The 19431-nt window shown below is 49.8% G+C and overlaps 1 protein-coding gene across 2 annotated transcripts in view; it reads right to left on the bottom strand.

The window, feature by feature from the left end:
• Positions 1–5908: 5908 nt before the first annotated feature.
• Positions 5909–19431, bottom strand: part of ERC1 (ELKS/RAB6-interacting/CAST family member 1) — a gene marked incomplete at both ends in the record, with an annotated part of 344584 nt that continues 331061 nt past the window's right edge. For both annotated transcript variants that reach the window (XM_079715876.1, XM_079715877.1), the window contains one exon: positions 5909–6046. In XM_079715876.1, the coding sequence (XP_079572002.1) occupies positions 5909–6046 (138 nt within the window). The remainder of the gene's footprint in view (positions 6047–19431) is intronic.

Here is a 19431-nt window from a genome sequence, read left to right as displayed (position 1 = left end):
GTCTGCAGCTGAGCTGGTGACCAAGGGGTGCATCAACAAGCAGTGAGACAGGATGAATGGAAAACCCTGGGACAGCGACCACTGCCACCTGACGGCTGGCTGTGGACACATCTGCTCATGCTGGTGATTTCGTGCAGCAAAGTCCACGTCCTGCCAGCGAAACTGTTCCCGCTTTACAAGGGAAGGATGGGCAGCAGCGGGTCTTCAGCCCTGTGAGCAGCGCTGCGTCCCAGGCTGGAGGGGGTGAGGCCGGGCAGAGCCGGGCGTGGCAGGGCTACGGGGTGGCGGCAGTCGGCCCCCAGTGCCAACACCCGGGTAGGGGGGCAGCAGCACCTGCACGAGAGCAGGCCAGCCCCGCCGTGGGGGAGACACAGAAACAAGCGAAGCAGAAAACCAACTCTCACCAGAGTGCCCAGAATAATTTCTCCCTGAGCATCAGGCCCAAGACAAATGCCAAAGCTGGAGATTTTCTGAGCAGATGCTCTCGGCAGCCTGGTACTCCTGGTACCCGCCTTCTGTCGGCTGATGCAGCTCACACCTCTGAGTCTACACATGGGCGCACGCCCCAGGGGAGCTCCAGCACCCCCTGAACCAGGCCCTCTGAAGCCGCGCCTGCCCTGTGGGCACTTGTTCTAAGCTCTGGAACCATTAGAGCTGAATCGGGGACAGGGGCTTGGGCCTTGGTGTGCGGACTGTAAAACACAATGGGGGGGTTGCCAAGCTGGAGTCCAGGGGGGCACCCAGAGGGGCACCCCCTTCTCCGCGTCAGGGCCAGGGTGCTGTCCACTCTTCCTCCCTCCCCTGACCCGGGCATCCCTGCATCCCTGGTACCCCGAGTGGGGATGACCTCGTGGGGACCACGGGCCTCTCCTGCTTTGCAAGCATCTGAGGACACATTCCACTTGGATGAGCAGGCTGCATGAAGCTCAAAGAAAGACACAGCACGTGATTTTTAAATAACTTTATAATTTCCTGATGGATTTAGTTTGTGAATAAAAAAGAAAAAAACGAACAAAGTGTTTACAATAATTATCAAGGCAGATTCGACTCTAACTCAGTTTCTCTGTAACGTCATGATTGTGTCAGCCACGCGACGGCGCAGGTGCACAGCTGAAGGCAGCGGTGCGTTTGCTCACAGACCCCACCCCTCGGCCGCTACTGTTGCCAGAAGGAACTCAAGCTACAGGGGGTCAGTGCCCGGCGCCCTGGGGCCTCATCAAAGGGCAGCTCTCTCTCTGGAGCAGCGGGAGCCGTCTCAGGAGGCCCGAGTCCACCCCCTGCACACCCGCTGGGCTCGAAGGCCCCGGGCCGCCCCCAGGGGTCCACCGTGCAGAGGTGGAGCACAATACTGCTGTGGGAGGGTGGGGGGCTGCCCCAGCCCGGGGTGGGGGCTCGCTGGCTTTGGCAGGGGCCACTTCCTTTCCTGGCCAGGCCACTGCTAGGGCCCAGACGGACGGCCTGGGCCTGGGAGACCTGGGGTCTAAAAAGCTTTCAGGGAAAGGATCCAGGGACTGAAGCCAAAGGAACTGGGCTCTGAGGAGGACTCACCCATCCAGATCATAGGCTCCAGGCTGGCCGGGGCTCGGCCCGTCTTGGATGGGCCACGGGAAGATATAGCACCAAGTGGGCAGGAAGAGGTCCGGCGCCAGGCCCAGGTGACCACACAGCATCCGGCACACGGGGCTGCGGCCAGTGTGGGCTCACAGATCTGGAAACACCCCACAGAGGTCCTGAAGGTGGATGGGCAAACCGGGGCCCAGGAGCCTGTTCCCCTAACTCAGCGGTTGCCTCCTTCCCTGGGTGGTCGCCAGCCTGGACCACGGCCACCGTGTTTCCCCAGAGGCCAGCTCAGCTGCCATCCCAGCCAACTCGGGGGGTGTGGAAGGAGCCTGGCTGCCCCATAGCTTGAATTCCTTTATTAACATGAGGTTGGTGGGATTTTTTAAAACACAGCTCTTTAATTTTTCAGTCCTACAACTACTTTGTAATATCTTAATAATCTCAACAATGGACACAAGGTAACCACCCCAATTCTCTGAACCACATAGACAACATCGACAAGCAGAGAAACAAAAGAGGAGGTGGGTGTGGGACAAAAACCCACTGCCCCCAAATCAATCCCTAAAACCATCTCTCCCCCAAGAGTCAGGAGGAGAAATACCTACAACAGGGTCACAGCACTCGCCAAACACGTTGGAAAAACCCAGGAGACACTTGGTTACAGTTTTGACACTAAAAAGTTTGGAAAGTTTTTGCTTAAAAAGAGTAAGACAGCCATTTTGTTCAGAAGGATTCCCCTGGATGTTTTCTTCTTGCCCAAATATTCCCTTAGTTCATGTGGGGGAAACACCAGATTCCTCTGAAGACACTTCTTTGACGGTGCGTCCCTGCCAAGAAGCCGGGGCCGGCAGTGCGGGTGCGCCCAGGTCTGCTCGGCCCAGCTGCCTGCCCCCACGCACCCCCCCGGCCCCCAGCCACACCCCACTGCCCCCCGCGCCCTCCCCTCCCCTCTCTTCCCGCAGCCCTGGGCTCCCGCCGGTGGGGCATGAAGCTGCGGGGGCGGGACGCAGGGTCCGTGGGGACTCGGGGAAAAAACACTCGAGGGCCACATCTGCATGGCCACGCCCTCCTCCCCTGCTCTTGCCTCAAAGGCCCCGAGGCCACCCGTGGGCCTGTGCTTACACAGCAGCAAATCCCAACGCCGATCCTGACCATCAGCCATCGGCCAAAACTCGGAGACGACTTCCTCTTCTCCTCTCCCTCTGAGGAGCGGGTGAGCCAGTGGCTCCTGCGGAAAACCCAACAGACCTTTATGGACACAAAGGGCCGAGCCCTGTTGCCGCCATCCACACTGGAGGTGCCTCGGGTCCCGTCTGCTTCACTAGTATTTCTAAAGCCCAAGTGTCAGGAAGAGAGGAGCCTTCAGATGGTAAGGTACACGGTCAAGGTTAGAGCCGAGATGGATTTGGGGATTCCCATTCACATCTCTTCACATGTTAAAGCCCACTTAAAATCTTCTCCATTTCAAACGGTATCCAAGTCCTTGCAAATCTCAGTCCAGACACTGCATCAAGAGCTCAGTGAATGCCTGCGATGGAGGTACATGGGAAGAGGAGACGGTCGCATTGTCCTTCTTGTGTCCTGAGCCCCAGGGCAGATGACACCCACTCTTCCTCTTGCTTCCCCCTTCATGATGACTTTGATCTGGGTACAGAGCTTCAGGTGCTACGGGGAACGAGACTTGCCAATGGGATGGAGGAGTTTGGTGGACATCACAGGTAACCCGCAGTGAGTTTTCAAGGTTACAGATCTTCGGTAGCAGCTGCATGAACTTGTGAAACCATGAATATCAGAAGAGGTCACAGAATGACAGATCTCGTGTGATGGGAATTGTGCATTTAGCAAATGTTGGCTCAACGAATGACCTGAACTTAGTAAGACACTCTAAATGCTAAAAAACTATGTTAACTTTGCCTGTGGTATAAAGGCAGGTCCTTGTTCACTATTAAACTTGAACCAGAGCCGACTTTCATCCAGGACCAAACAGCCCCTAGAACCATTTGGGATGCTAGGATGACCACCCAAGATGCACCGAGCAGAGTCCCGCTATGGTTCAGAGACAGACAGATGGCGTCTGCCCAGAAACTGTTCTTCTCAGAAGCACTTGCCCAGAGGAATCCCATAAGGCTCTGGAGGGGAAGCCACAGGAAGGAGAGCAGGCAGGAGGGCAGGTGGCAGGGATGGAATCTGACGGGTGACGTGGAATCAGCAGGACTCGGGAGACCAGCTAGAGAGAAGCCGGCCAGGCCCGCCGCTGCTCTGCACGTGGCCTCTGTTCCTGTTCCCTGTTTGCTGTGGTCCCGGGGAGGGTGTCTTTCTACCGCAGTTCTTGCTCTGTGGTGGACAGCGTGAGACTCCGACTCCAGCCCTAAAATACTGGGGGCTTTCTACATGATTTATGGACAGTGCCATAAACAAATGGGATTGAGGTAATTGACCACAAACGGCCACCACTTGCTGTCTAACCTCCGCTGCACCCCCTCTCCGGCCAGCCTGGCTATCAGGAAGCATCTCAGTAAGAAATTTATGAGCAGAGTCCATTTAAACCTTCGGTAAGGAGCACCCGACAGCTTCTCACAGGGAGAGCTTGTTTTACGGCAGGGAGTCAGGGCCGCTGGAGATGTGACCATATAAGTTAATGGTACAGTCACGGGCTGCTGGCGGGAAGATACAGGACTGACAGCTGTGAGGGCCTAACAGGCAGCATCGGAGAGCTTGGGGAGGAGAAAGGAGAAAACACAAGACAGACCCATCGAGCCCAGCAACTCTTACCAGGATGTGAGTGTCTGGTGGGTGTCTGGCCAGAGAGGTGGTCAAGGGGCTACAGAGCTGGGTGAAGTGACCTACTTCTCGGTGCCTGGTATTTAAGGCTGCCATTATCCACGCCTGGGGAAGATGTCAATACCTTCCATGGGATTTGCAACTTTGGGGTCAATTTTCTGCTTTGCAACATGGACCTGGCCGAGTTCGACAAGGTGCTCCTGGACGTGTAGAGAAAACACCATCCACCGTTGCAGCCCATTAAACAGTACACTCTCTCGGGGGACAAAACCCTGAATCCCGAGTCACCAGATGGGATCCTGCAGGCGAGTAAGTGACTCAGCCCTCTGCCCCCCAAGACCCATAAATTCATTATAACGAGAAGTGCTGATTTGTGGAAGATTTTTCTGGAAAAGATACCTTCTATTAAGATGGGGGAGGGGAAGGGTATGCCTCTTACTGTTCTGACTTGACCAGGTGGGTCTCACAGAATCCTCGACTGCCCTCCCTCCCTGCAGAGGCTTTCTTCCAGGATGGGTGCCCGACAGCGACTTGCACACAGTAGGCACTTCATAACGGTTATCTGAATGAAAGAAAGGGGGAAGGGATGCGTGTGGGATGAGAAACACTCATCCGAAGCAGAAGCTCTGGATCAGGAGGAAAGCTGAAGGGGGGAGGCTGGGCCCCCTGAGCGTGGAGCGCAGGCGGTGGGGTGACGCAGAAGCACGCTGTGGGGCCTAGACTGCTGACGAGGGAGGTGTTTGGGAGAAGCTGGCCTGACCCCGAGGACCGGTCGCCTTCCACAGAAGCAGAGCTGCGGGGGTGACCACACTGCCCTCTTCTCTTTCAGTGACAGATGTGCTCTGACACACCAAGCCAAAGGTCCTCAACAAGAGGGACGTGGCCCAGAGGCCAGGAGAAGCGCAGGGGCCAGTGAGGCACGGAGGCCAGGATCTCCGAGCCCCGGCGCAGCCTGCCCGCCGTCCCGCACAGACGGCCCTCGTGGAGAGTAACCAGGACGGATGGGAAAGAGCAGAGTCGGTCGGCTCTCTGTCCCTGTTCTCTCTCCCCACCGTCTCTTTTTTTAATACTCTTTTTGAGATTGTTTCTTGTCTTTTTTACCCTTTTACGAGAAAGCACCTGTTGTGACGTTAGAACACACGGCACCCTGGTCTGCAGGGAAGGCGTCTCTCAGTGAGCTGAGCTCTGCAGAGTCCAGACTTAGTCCTCACGCCACGGACAGAAGGGAGGAGGGCTCTCCCCCGTGTCCCTCTGTCAGGGCACAGCCGCCCGCGTCCACGGTGTCACTGCTGATGGCTGGATGGCAGCTCTCCACGGAGGCTCGGCCACTCACCCACCCTGGACAGCAGGACAATTAGCGCAGAGACAACAGCGGAAGATAGGAAGACAGACGCAGAAACGGTGCTGGAGCCACACTCGCGGGACTAACCAAGACAGGGCAGAGTCTGGAGTGTGTATTTGCTGCCAAGAGCCGTCTGAGCGCCCCCTCCTCGTACTTCTCCCTCCTCGGCTCCTGGGCTCATCGAGCGGGCTACGGTACTGGGCTGGCCGCTCCCCACGGAGACGGTCACGATGACTCCTCCAGGGCGCTGACCACCTGCTCCAGGATGTCGGGGCAGTGGTCTGCGATCTGCTGCAGGATGGCGTTGGCAAACTCCTGTAGCTCTGAGCTGTCCCGCTCTCCCTTCTCTAACTCGTGCTGAAGCTGCAAGGAGAGATGGATTCAGATAAAAGAAAACAACCCTATTGGCACTGAGTTAAGAACGATTGTTCACCAACAAAGAGATGACACGTGCAACAATGTGGATGAAACTGGAGGGCATTGTGCTCAGTGAAATAAGCCAGAGAAAGATACATACTGCGTGGTGGTGTCACTTATATGTGGAATCTGGGGGAAAAAAAGTCAAATCAAATTCAGAGACACAGAGAGTAGAACAGTAGTTGCCAGGGGCTGGGGGTGTGAGAAATGGCAGCGGGTGGTGAAAGGGCACAAACTTTCAGTTATGAGATGAATGAGGTCTGAGGTCTAAGGTACAACACAATGACTAGACTCCGTAACACTGTGCTGCAGACTTGAACTCCACTAAGAGAGCAGGACTTAAGTGTTCTCATACAGAAAAAAAGGAAATCGTGAGATGACATATGTGTTAATAACTCGACCAAAAGGATGGAGAATCCCTTCGTGATGTCTGTGTACATCACACCATCAGGGTATATATCTTGAATATATTACAATTTTGTCAATTTTAGCTCAATAAAGCTAAAAAAGAAAAGAGAAATGACAAAAAAGAGGCAGTTTCTATGTGAAGTCTTCCTGTGTCAAAATTAACAATCAGGAAAGTGTAAAAGTAAATATCAAATGTCTCTTCCTGAAAACGAAGGTTAGTGACTGGTCCGAGGCCCCGAGAGGGTGACCTGCAGAGCTGGGCTCCCACCCCAAGGCTCGCACTCCGGGAGTATCCTCCCACTGGGCGACACCATCACTCACAGGCCCAGGAGAGGGAGGGGTACACGTGTGATCAGGCAGGATCTTCATCTTGCACCCTGCTCCCTGCGTGAGCGGGGCTTCCCCCACCAGCCACGTGCCACTCCCTTGCTGACTGAGCCAAAGAGAGACACGCTAGTCCTCTGTTTGTTTACAAGTATATTTCCTATTGTTTTAAACACTCTCTGACATTCCTTGAGGCACCGAACCAGCATGTACTGAGGGTCTACTATGTGCTAGGTGCTGAAAGATGAACGGCTCTGCACGTACACAGATGATTATGACCCAGCAGGGAAAGGGCCATGACGGAGGCCTGAACACGCTTCAGGGGAGACAGGAGGATGTCCGCTTCACCCTGGAGGGGTCCGAGATGTTCCCGAACAGGAGCGTGTCCAGGAGATCAGAGACAGAAGAGGCGGTCAAGCAATAAAGCAAGTGCAGACGCACAGAGCCACCTTGGGGCTTGGTGCAGACCTAGGGAGAGTGAGCTTCCCCTGCAGCTGAAGCATCAGGTAGGGGGCTGGGTGCGGAACGACAGAGGTGAAGCTGAAGGGACACACTGGGGCCAGACAGCACACACAGAGCTACGGGGTTCAGATTTCATCTCGTTAGAACAACAAGGACGACAACAGCAGCAGCAAGTCCGAGACCTTTGAAACAGCAGAGCGACGCGATCAGCTTCGCTTTCTCAGAAGACACGAGGAAGATAAAGCACGTCAGCCTGAGTGGAAGGAGGGACATGTCGAGGGAGGTTACTGTCACGAGCCCGGGTAGAGTGACGCAGGACTAGACCTAAGGTGGGCCCAGGAACATGGGGGGACCAGGTGGGTGGGAGATTTTCTGAAGGCAGGACTGGCAGGAGGCAGGGTTATGTGAGAGAGAACAGAGAGTCAGACAAATAAGACTGAAACTACAGGAGGCAGAGCAGCTTTTAGGAGAGGAAGTAAATTAAAACTTGAGTTTAGGGGCTTCCCTGGTGGCGCTGGTTCGAGCCCTGGTCCGGGAAGGTCCCACATGCTGCGGAGCAACTAAGCCCGCGAGCCACAACTACTGAGCCCGTGAGCCACAATTACTGAAGCCCACGCACCTAGAGCCCGCGCTCTGCAACAAAAGAAGCCACCGCAGTGAGAAGCTCGCGCACCGCAACAAAGAGTAGCCCCCACTCGCCACAACTAGAGAAAGCCCACATGCAGCAACGAAGACCCAACACAGCCAAAACTAAAAAATATATATATATATAAAAATTGAGTTTAAAGTGTAGTTAAAAACGTAGGCTCTGGAGTTAGGCTGCCTGGGACTCAATGCCAGCTCTGCCAATTATTAGTCTGTATGACCTGGACCCCTTGGAGCCTCAGTTTCCTCATCTGTAAAAAGAGGCAATAATATTTATAGGGTTGTTTTAACGACTTAATGAGATATTCACATAAAGTACAGTACAATGCCAGACACACAGAAAATGCTTGGGAAATGTTAGATGTTGTTGTCATTATTGTTACTGTTGTTTTTATTAAACAGATAAGATTACCCAGAAAAGAGCATGTAGATTAAAATGCAAAAAGAATCCAAGTTTCAATTACACTGTTGACAGAATCTAGATGCTCTGAGCCAAGAATGACTACGCTGCTTTTTCAAACATCAATATAGCAAAGAGCTGGGAACAGATTTGGCAGTCTTCTTTCTGTTAAACGTTGCTAAAAGACCAGGACGTGTAAGGGCCAGATTCAGACCACACGAAGTCTTGGTGTACCTCAAGCTCTGGCTGCATCGTATGAATAAGAGTCTCTGAAACAGGGAAACCAGGGAGGCAAGGGGCCTTGTGAACACGGCTGCACAGGCCGTAACCCGGAAATACTGCTCGGTGAAAATGCTGCAGCTCTCAGGCCTCTTCAACCAGCTGAAGTAAGTGAGGAGGTTCTGAGGTTGTACTGCTTCAGTTTCTTACCTTAATCCTTCCCAGGAATTCTCTGGACAACTTTGGTTTACATTCTGATCCAGGAATCTTCACAAGTCATGTAGCTATTGCCCATGAAATATTTTTTATTCTAATTTGGGTTCTGTTAAGTTGATAATCATGAAGTTACTAATGAATATATTTTAGTTTAACAACATTTTTTCAAGGGTTTTATTTTTCTGATTTAAAAAGTATTATACATGCATTGTAGAAAATTTAGGAAAAAAAGGCACCCCCCAAAATCACCTATAATATTAGCATCAGGAGATAACCACTTCTATATACAGTCATATATTCCTTGAGACTTTGTTTTATTATACATACATGTAATTTTAGAAACAAAATGGCAATGATATTATATAGATTATATATACGCTGATTTTGTTTTCACCTAAAAATATGCTCTAAATACATTTCCAAACCAAATCCCAAAGGCTCTTTCTGAACCTTGGTAACTGATTCTAAAATTTATCCTGAAGTTTAAATATATAAAAAGAGCCAAGAAAACATTATAAAGGAAGAAAAATGATGTAGGACTTGCCCTACCAGATTATAAAACAGTATAAAAGCACACTAATTAGAAGAGTATTATATTGATAAAATTAGATCAGTGGGATTTGGAATATGATCAAGATGCATTTGAAATCAGTGAATTGTATTAGGAAAACTGGGCCCAGTTGTGGTTAGATTCCTACTCATGTCATACGTAAACATAATTTAAAACTGGCTCAAGATCTAAATTTAAAAATTATACTGGGGCTTCACTGGTGGCGCAGTGGTTAAGAATCCGCCTGCCAATGCAGGGGACATGGGTTCGAGCCCTGGTCCAGCAAGATCCCACATGCCGCGGACCAGCTAAGCCTGTGCGCCACAGCTACTGAGCCTGTGCTATAGAGCCCGCAAGCCACAACTACTGAGCCCGTGTGCCACAACTACTGAGCCCACACGCCTAGAGCCCGTGCTCCGCAACAAGAGAAGCCACCGCAACGAGAAGCCCGTGCACCACAACGAAGAGTAGCCCCCGCTCACTGCAACCAGAGAAAAGCCTGCGCGCAGCAATGAAGACCCAGCGCAGCCAAAAATAAATAAATAAATAAATAAAATAAATTTATATAAAAAATAGAAATGTAAAAACATTCATTCAAAAAGTATTGATTGGGGGCTTCCCTGGTGGCGCAGTGGTTGAGAGTCCGCCTGCCGATGCAGGGGACACGGGTTCGTGCCCCGGTCTGGGAAGATCCCACATGCCGCGGAGCGGCTGGGCCCGTGAGCCATGGCCGCTGAGCCTGTGCTCCGGAGCCTGTGCTCCGCAAGGGGAGAGGCCACAACAGTGAGAGGCCCGCCTACCGCAAAAAAAAAAAAAAAAAAAAAAAAAAAAAAAAAAAAGTATTGATTGATTTGCCCATGAAAAGGAAGGCAGTTCTGATACATGCTACAATATGAACCATGAACACATTATCTGGACTGAAAGAAGCCAGTCACAAAAGACCACACTGTATGATTCCATTTTTATGAAATGTCCAGACAAGGCAAATCCAGAGTTGGAAAGCGGATCAGTGGTTGCCCAGGGCTAGGGTGGGACAGGGTGATCAGAGGGAATGATGAAAATGTTAGAAAGCTGATTGTGGTAATGGTCGCACAGGTCTGAGAACATACTAAACCTATTACATTGTACGTTGTAAACGGGTGGATTGTATGATGTGTGAATTATATCTCAAAAAAACTGTAAAAGCATACTGCCTGAGTCCTGCATGCAAAGTGCTGTAAAGGCCACAGAGAGGAATGAATGAGCGCTACGGCCCTCAGCTTGGGTAGAAAGGGGAGTGGGCAGTAAATGTTAGAGGACAGGAAAAAGGGTCACTCCAAACAGACAAACAGTACGAGCTGACCAGGCGCGGAGGAGGAGGAGATGCGCTTGGCTGGTCCCCGAGGTTTGGGTCTCTGCAGAAGCAGCGCCAGGTGTCCCCAGGCCGGCCAGGCGCAGGCACTGCCTCCAGGACCCCCCAGGCCACTCCACGCTCTCAGTGAAGCGAGCACCTCTTTACCAGAACAGCAGAGACAAACTGGCGTAAGTTAAGAGAGCGACGGCAGGTACGGCTAGGACGCGGGTTTAGAGGAAATACACAGGAGCCCCGGAGGGGCGGAGACCGAGAGCGGGAATGTGATTATGACCCACAGACATCAGGGGCGAAGCAGAGGTGGGAAGGGTGACAGCCCTGGAGGGGGACGCAGAGCCAGAAGTGATGGAAGAAGACCAGGGGACAAAGCAGAGGTCGACGTAAGGCTATGCTTTTTCCAACATCTAATGAATGGTCTGCCTGGGAAAAGGTGTTTAAACACAGACAGGGTCAGAAGAATCAAAAGTTGAGAGAAGGCAGTGTTCCTTCATTGGCGGGAGCCGCTCTCCATCCCGCAGGCCTTCCTCTGTCTCCAGGGGTTACGGCTGGTTTGCACTTTATCTGGAAGCAGCATTAAACGTGGGCACGGCTGAGCAGGGAGAGACTTCACTGGCACTTGATCCATTATAGGCTAACATTTCCTGTCTTGAAAAGAACTCTCAAAGATCAACCTTTCTTGTGAAACTGGAATTACTTTTTAAATGAGGATTTTTGTTTTGACTTTGAAATGCAAAGCTTTAGTCATCCTGAAGTCCAAGGAGCACCGAATGTGTCAGGAACATGTGGTTAAAACTTCAGACCACTTAGGAAAGAGAGGCAACGTGAAGAAACCAAACGAGCAGCTTTAGACAGCTGTATTATACAGCACAGGTGGGAAAACAAATCTTGAGATGGATTAGTACCTCGTGATTTTAAAATGTTTCATTAGCATGCGCAGCACGTGTAAAAAAGGAAGTTTCTGCATGGTTTCAGATGTGGCAGGTCCCATGGATGAAGTGGGAAAGGTATATTCCAGCTTCTGAAACTTAATTTATCAGATCTCACTCGAGATATTCCTGTCCCCGCCCCTGCCCCACCCTCAGGTCTGCCTATCCATCCCTCACCACCTCCCCAAAGAAAGGGCTCCTTGGACTTCACACCAGGGAAGAATTTCCCAAAACGCACACACGTGTGCTATTTGGGATTTAATGGAAATGCTGATCACATCTCAGCCACAGTGAATCATATCCTTCGCTGTCCCTCTTCCCTTCCTTGTTAAAGCTACAAATCCAAATTTGGTGGATATAAATATGACTGAGTAATCCAACGAGATCTTCCATATCCTAGTCTCTGCTTTCTAATACTGGCAGGCCAGTTCCACCACTGCAAGTACTACAGTGAAAAATAGTGTCTTCTTGCTTACTTTCTTTTTTTTTTTTTTTTGTGGTACGCGGGCCTCTCACTGTTTTGGCCTCTCCCGTTGTGGAGCACAGGCTCCGGATGCCCAGGGTCAGCGGCCATGGCTCACGGGCCCAGCCGCTCCGCAGCATGTGGGATCTTCCCGGACCGGGGCACAAACCCACGTCCCCTGCATTGGCAGGTGGACTCTCAACCACTGCGTCACCAGGGAAGCCCTTGTTTACTTTCTTAGAAACATTATAATTATACGTAGCATGTAGGTTTACACAATCTCCCTGATACAGAGATGCAATTTTCCCTGTATGTATTGAAAGCTTTGCATCTAAAGACAAACAACAACAACCCTAAAAACATCTCCAAGTAAACTAATTTCCACTAAACTGCAAAACAAACTTGTTCCCACGAATCCCGCAAGCTCCTTCTGTAATGTAAGCATTAAGTCCCGTACCTCAGCATCTCCGTTTCCTCCATATATAGAATATCTAACACAAAACCTTCCTCAAGTGTCTTGGGCCTCTTTCTACTTAACCTTAAGTGAACTAAGATGCTCTGGAGGAAGGGACTCTTGTAGTACGAGATGTACAAGTATGTGCCTCCAATAGAGAAAACAGAATACAGGCTCCGCTAAAAGAAACAGGGGCTTGGAAATGTGGGTCAGGATGACCGGAGGGCAGTGTCCTGCACGTGGGCCTGCTGCTGTCGGTGGCAAAGGGCACGGCTCAGGACAGCTCACGGTGCCAGCAGCCACGAGCCTGAGGACCGTTACTACGGTAACGCAGGCCTGACACAGCCTACCTCAAAACAACCCCACGACACTGCTGTTCTTCCTCCTTCTCCAGGCTACCTTGACCACCTCCCACGTCTCTGTTCCGTCAACTAATTCTGTTTCCAACCTCTGCCCTCCCCGATCTTCGACCACAGCCTCAGAGGGCACTCTCATCCAAACTTTCTGAGTCTGCATATCACAGGCGAGACCAATTTTCCTTTCTTTCACCATCAAACATCTAAAAGAAGAGTCTACATTTGCTACCTCTATTTCTCATTTCCCTCCTTAACGTCTCAGAATTTAGTTTTTGCCATTTCACCAAAACTGCTCTCTCCAAAGTTTGCTAAACTAAGACTTCTATGATGAAAACCACAGGACGTTATTTGGAGAAGTAACACAGCTCTTAAATGGAGGAATACGACATGATGACAGATTGGAAGGCTCAAATTTGTAAAAGTGTTGGTTCTGCCCAAACTACCTATAGATTCAGCGTAATTCAAATCACAACCGTGGCAGGTGTGTGTGTGTGTGTGTGTGTGTAACTGACACGCTCAGAGTGCGAGAGGAAATGCAGAGCCCAGAACAGCCCGAGCAACCTTGGGGAACGATCATGGAGAAATCTTGCTACAACACAAAGCTCCCGTTATTAACACAGCTTGCGACTGGCACAAGAACAGACACAGAGACCAAAGGAACAGAACAGAGAATCCAGAGGATTAGCCCAATCCTGGGAGTAACCCGAATGTCCATCAACAACTGAATGATAAACTGTGGATATTCACGCAGTGCAATGTCAGCGGTGAGAATGGATGAACCACACCCACACACAACGTGCTGCTGAACGGAAGCCAGACAGCAGAGTTCACACTGGGTGATCCTGGGCATTTAAAGCTTAGAAACAGGCAAAGCCAGCCTGTGGCGCTGAAGACAGGCTGCTCCGGGAGGTGCAGCTGTGACTGGAAAGCAGCTCTGCCTTTGTGCCCGGTGCTCGTTCCACGAGCGTGTAAATGCACAGACTCGTACACATATGACTCCTGTAGTATTCTGTGTAGGTGTCATACCTCAAACCCTAAGACTCCAAACCAAACCGAACCTCAAGGATCCCCTAACAGCACCACCTGTCGGTCGCTGGTCTTCGTCCAACACAAGCCCCCCTGGACACTTGGCCCTGGGGACACCTGCTCTGAACTCTCCCTCCCGGGCTTCCTGGCTCTCCTCTACCTGTCCATTAGTCCATCTGTGCGTTTCTTCCCTGTCCCGCGGCTGCTCCTCCCCTTTCTGCTTCCTGCCCGACACGCAGGGGTTCCCTGAGGCCTAAGGAGACTGTCCTCTGTTGCCCTTGGGTCACCCTGTCCATCCTCGCTCCATGCAGTTCAATAATCATAGCGACTAACCTACTGGACATGGATCCCGGCCGGGTCTGCTCTACGTGCTTTAGTGAACCAGCACATTTCATCTACTTTCTTTGCCAACTTGATTATTTCTTTTCAGGTGGGTTTTGTAAGACGTTTTTATTTAGCAGAGAACTGCACACATATACAAAACAGAACAGTATAATAACCCTCATATGACCTAAATTTAACCATTTTCAAGGTATGTATAATTGTAGCTCCCTTCTCTCTCCCAAGCTTCAGACTAACATTCAAATGCCTGATAAACACTTTTTTGTGAATGTTTCACTTATACGTCAAATCATAGTGTTCATGCTGTTTAATAAACTGTTCTTTTCACTTAATAATGACTAAAAATAGTTTGTCATGTGATTAAGTATTCTTCTAAGACCCAATTTTTAAATGGGCTGCATTGTAATCCTTTTAATGGATGTATTATAATTTAACTAATTCCATTATTAGAAATGTAGTTTGTTTTCAGTTTTTCACTACTATAAATATTAATGTGTTGAAATTTTCTGTACATAAATCTTTGCATATCTGTGACTGTTTTCTTAGAATTCCTGGGTCAAAGGGTATACACCTTTTTAAAGTTTCTGACATGTTACCAAACTGTTCAGAACAGTTGTACTAATTTTCAGTCAACAAATAAGGGTGACCATTTCCCAGCCTCCCGGTCCACTGGGGTCACACACACACCCCAACCTTGCCAATATGACAGGGCTGCTTTCGTTTGCAGTTCTTTGTAGTTCTTTTCATTTGTGGTGAAGCCAAAAGTAGAGGCAAAACATTAAAAAATATATTTATTGGCCATTTCGTCTTCTGTGAAATTCCTGTTAATGCCCTTTCCAGGCCATGTTTCTTTCGGTTTAGTTTCTTCCTTGCTGATCTCCTGGTCACAACCCTAACACAGGCTCTCATATCTTAGCATCTTTTGCTTATTGCAATAGCTTCACAATCATTTCAACCTTGGTTTGTAGGAGTAATCTTTCTAAAACAGGTTGGATTAGGTTCACTCCTCTTCCAAGATCTTAAGTGATTTCCTACCTACAACAGAGTCCAATCTCTTGGGCATGGCAGCCACCCTCCAGCCCCATCCTACTTTTCCAGTTTCATCTCCTGGTATGTCCGTGCCACCCTCTGCCTTTGCTTTCACTCTGATGAGGTTCCCTCACCCTGGGGTGTGGACAATCTTACCTCCTACATCTCCCTCTTCCCCATCTAACTTATTCTTCCTGGTGGAGATCATTCGCCCCTTTTGTCTGTGGAGACATCCCTTTTCAGAGGTGAACACTGCTGAAGTATTCATTTTGTCTTCTGTTTCAAGAGTTCGCTACATGTTCAATTCCCCAACTCTTCAGCAAGCTCCTCAATGAATTCTTTTTTACATACCATGTCTGCCTAGCAAAACAACCTGCACATAGCAGACAATCGAAAAACAACTGGAGAATGAACTAAAGGAAAAGATGCTAATCCTGGGGGAAAACACCCATAACTTTCCCAAGAGCTTTTTAAGATAAATCTGAAGCATCTCCCAATCAAGACTGTCTGATGGTGCAGGCCTTGTAGCAGGACACATCAACTGTCCACGGTAACACCCACGTTGCTAAAATTCCCAAAAGACAGAATATGGCGCAAGCACAGGATACCAAGGTGGCCTCTGGCAGGAACTTTCTGGCTTTGTCTGCTGAATGTTATGATAATGTATTCTGTTCTTAGTAGCTATTCCAGCCCTCAGAGTAGTAATATGATTTCTAGAGGGGCTCCAGCCAAGAATCACAAACGCAACAGCAACCCAATCTGGATGCTCAAAGCAACACACGTGGGAGGGTGTGTAGCAGAAAGGCAGGGGGGGCGTGTCAGCCTCCACCGCTGCCCAGGGAAGACGGCATTTCAGAGAGGATACCTCACAGCCTCACACTCCACAAAGACACGTCATGAAAGGTTGACTGTGAGAGAGACCACTCCAGCTCCCTTCCTGCTTTCCACGTCAGGACAGCTGTCAGAGAGCAGAGCTGACAGTGGAAGGATGATCCGGACACAGCCAGGCGGGACGGAGGGGCAGAGGTACAGCGGAGGACGGGCTGGCAGACCTGAAACTGCCCAGAACATCCACCGCCAGCACAAGTCAGGGTTTCAGGGCAGGGGCGGCCTCTCTCCACAGCCGAGTCAAGGCCAAGGGAGAGCCAACAGAAACCCGTGAAAAAGGGAAGGCTTAAAAGAGAGAAAAAGCCTTATTTCAAGGCAAATAGTTCTCTATTCACAGACACATGATGAGGTGAAAGAGGAGGATGGAGGGATGGTTACAAGAAACCTGACTGAACAGATTCAGTCGTGCTTGGTAGTGACTCAGATTAATTTGTTTCTGCAGCTCGTTTGGTGGTGGGTGGGAAATTACACTCAGTTTCGTTTAATCTGAATCTGAACTTGAAGTTTTTGACAGCTAGGTCCCAGGATGCAGAGGCCATGAGGTCTGAGCTGTAAACGGACATGATGACTGGAGCCTTCCAGAAGTGACGGTCAAGCCGAAGTGGTCCTCTATCCTGGCCAGATCTGGGTTACAGTCCCCAGCCCCAATTAGCAGGCTGCTTAACTACATTTACCCAGGAGATATGAAGACATGAAATACCCCGAGTTTGGATTTTCGAACAACTAGAATAAATTGCAATGTATTTTGTCATAATTATCTGCTGAATAAAACATAAAACTTACATGGTCAGAGGGACCTGACAGCATGGCGGATATTTCATGCCCAGGTAGTAAATATTTCATTTACTTTTCTACAGGAATTGGGTCACTTTTTTTGCTCTGTAGAATCCCTCTAGCATTTAGTAACAGGGAGAATGAAAGTTGCCCTTGAAGAATCTGTCCTACGATACTCCCCACAGATTACGATAAACTCCAAGGCCCTCCCTTCCTTGTATTTCAAGTCCAAGCTTGCAGCTTGAATCTCCCAGTTTCCTTCCCAACGTCTCCCCCAACCCCAGCTGCCTACTGTTAAGAGCCTGAAGCAGCTGCCACCCTGCCCCGGACTCCGCAAGATGACTGGACGCGGTGGTGACTGTGAAGTTGCTGCTGGGCCTTCCCCTCCCCCTTCCCTGCCTTGCAATGAACCCCTCTGCCCGGCAGTGTCTGGATTTGTCTTCCTAAAGAAGGAAAGACTGTTGTTGCTTAGGCCAAAAGTAAACAACGTGTCATTGCTCCTCCAAGATGAATCTGGAACAAAACAATGCAATAAAAACAAGAGTCCATTCCACCAAGGGGATCCACAGTCAGTTTCACTGATGACAACAGGCCTCTGCACAGCGATTTCCTCAAGATTCAATTTGGTGAAATAAAGGAACTTCCTCCTCTCCTTCCCTCACCTCACGACAGGTAGCAAGGTAGGAGGAAAGCCCCGGCACTAAGGCCTTCCGAAGCATGAAAATCATAAATGACTTCCCAGTAATGCCAAGAGCACGTTAAGCCTGGCACGTAGCGGGTGCTCCCTAAACGGTTACTGAATGAATGCTTGCCATGTGCCTTAGGGGAGCTAGATTTTTCAATGGTTAAAAAATAAACAAAGAGGGGCTTCCCTGGTGGCGCAGTGGTTGAGAGTCCACCTGCCAATGCAGGGGACACGGGTTCGTGCCCCGGTCCGGGAAGATCCCACATGCCGCGGAGCGGCTGGGCCCGTGAGCCATGGCCGCTGAGCCTGCGCGCCCGGAGCCTGTGCTCCACAACGGGAGATGCCACAACAGTGAGAGGCCTGCGTACCGCAAAACAAACAAACAAACAACAAACAACAAAAACCTAAACAAAAATAAAAACAAACCAAGAGCTTCTCTGCTTCCCGGCTACGGCACCGAAAATCCTGCAGTGTGGTACTGGCAACCCCCTAGCCCCGAAGGCAGAGAGGGGTTTTTGTGACTCTGTATTAGTACAAAGCACACAATTTAGTTTCTACACTAACCCCCTCCCCTACAAAATATCAAACAGTGGAACTACCAGACCTAAAAGCAGGCCGATTCCAAAACTGAGAATCAAAAGCCTGGAAAGGAGCTAACAGAACCCGCAGTTCAATTCTCTAACCTTAAAGTGAGGCGAGCAAGGCCTAAAGAGGTGACGGTGCAGTTCAGGCTGATGGAGCGTGCACCCCAGGAAAGCTGGGGCTCATCCTTCACGCCCTGCCAGCAAGCGGTCAGGGACCAAACTGCTGTCTCCAGACGCACAAGTGCTCCGGAGAGAAAAAGAGGATATCTCTCCTGCCTCAGAGGCAAGTTTTACAAGGAAGCTGGTCTTGCTGGCTAACCACCGGACCGCTTAGAGTCGGCATGTCACTGTGGCTTATCATCTTTTGAAGGTCAGTGTCAGTCACGGTTTTGTGAGAGTCAACAACCTGGAGTCAAGGGACCCAGGTGAACTGGGGTCAATGGATCTAGGGACCAAAACACAGGCTGCTAACACCTGGATACAGCAGGAGCTGGAACCAGGCACAGACAGTGATGCAACAGTCCAGGTTTAGACACAGTTATCTGTACATAAACCAGCACAAACTTCTGCTTGCTGATAATTCTGTTTTGTACTTGCAGATGTCACTAACATACTGTCTTAATTTCTAACCTACTTAGGTCTAGACACTTCTAAAATGCTGGATGCGCTCCTGCCTGAAGTATTCTTCCCTGGCTGAGATAATCTGAGTTCTTTTTCGTGATATTCAACCTCCCAGGTTACTCTCTTTCCAGAAAGGTTCTGTCTTGATACAGGTGTTATACCTTCTCTGAACGAGTTAGGGAAGGGAGTGAACAGAGGAGACAGAAGACATGGCTACAAAAGATAAAAGTGGGAAGAGACACCCCCTGCCCAAACCCAGTAGGAGGTTTACATTGGGCTGATTGGCCTCCTATACATTAAATTTCAAGAATCAAGAGAATGGGGGGGGGGGAGAGAATGGGGAATCCTCTCTTGTGTAAAAACCTTGCAGAACACCAAAGGAATCTGATGTATCATCCCATTCAAACAACAAGCCAGTTGTGACTATAGGTGATACCATGGTATTGTGTAACTGAAATTTGCTAAGTAGAACTTTAAAAAAGGTAAGTAATGTGAGATGAGAAATGTGTTAATTAACTTGATGAGGGGAATCCTCTCACAATGTATATGTATAGCAATCATCACATTGTCCACTTTGAACGTCTTACAATTTTATCTGTCAGTTGTAT

Source organism: Hyperoodon ampullatus, assembly GCF_949752795.1.
Source record: "Hyperoodon ampullatus genome assembly, chromosome: 11".
NCBI lineage: Eukaryota > Metazoa > Chordata > Mammalia > Artiodactyla > Ziphiidae > Hyperoodon > Hyperoodon ampullatus.
Note: the sequence above shows the minus strand (reverse complement) of the source record. Positions and strands in the feature narration are given on the sequence as shown.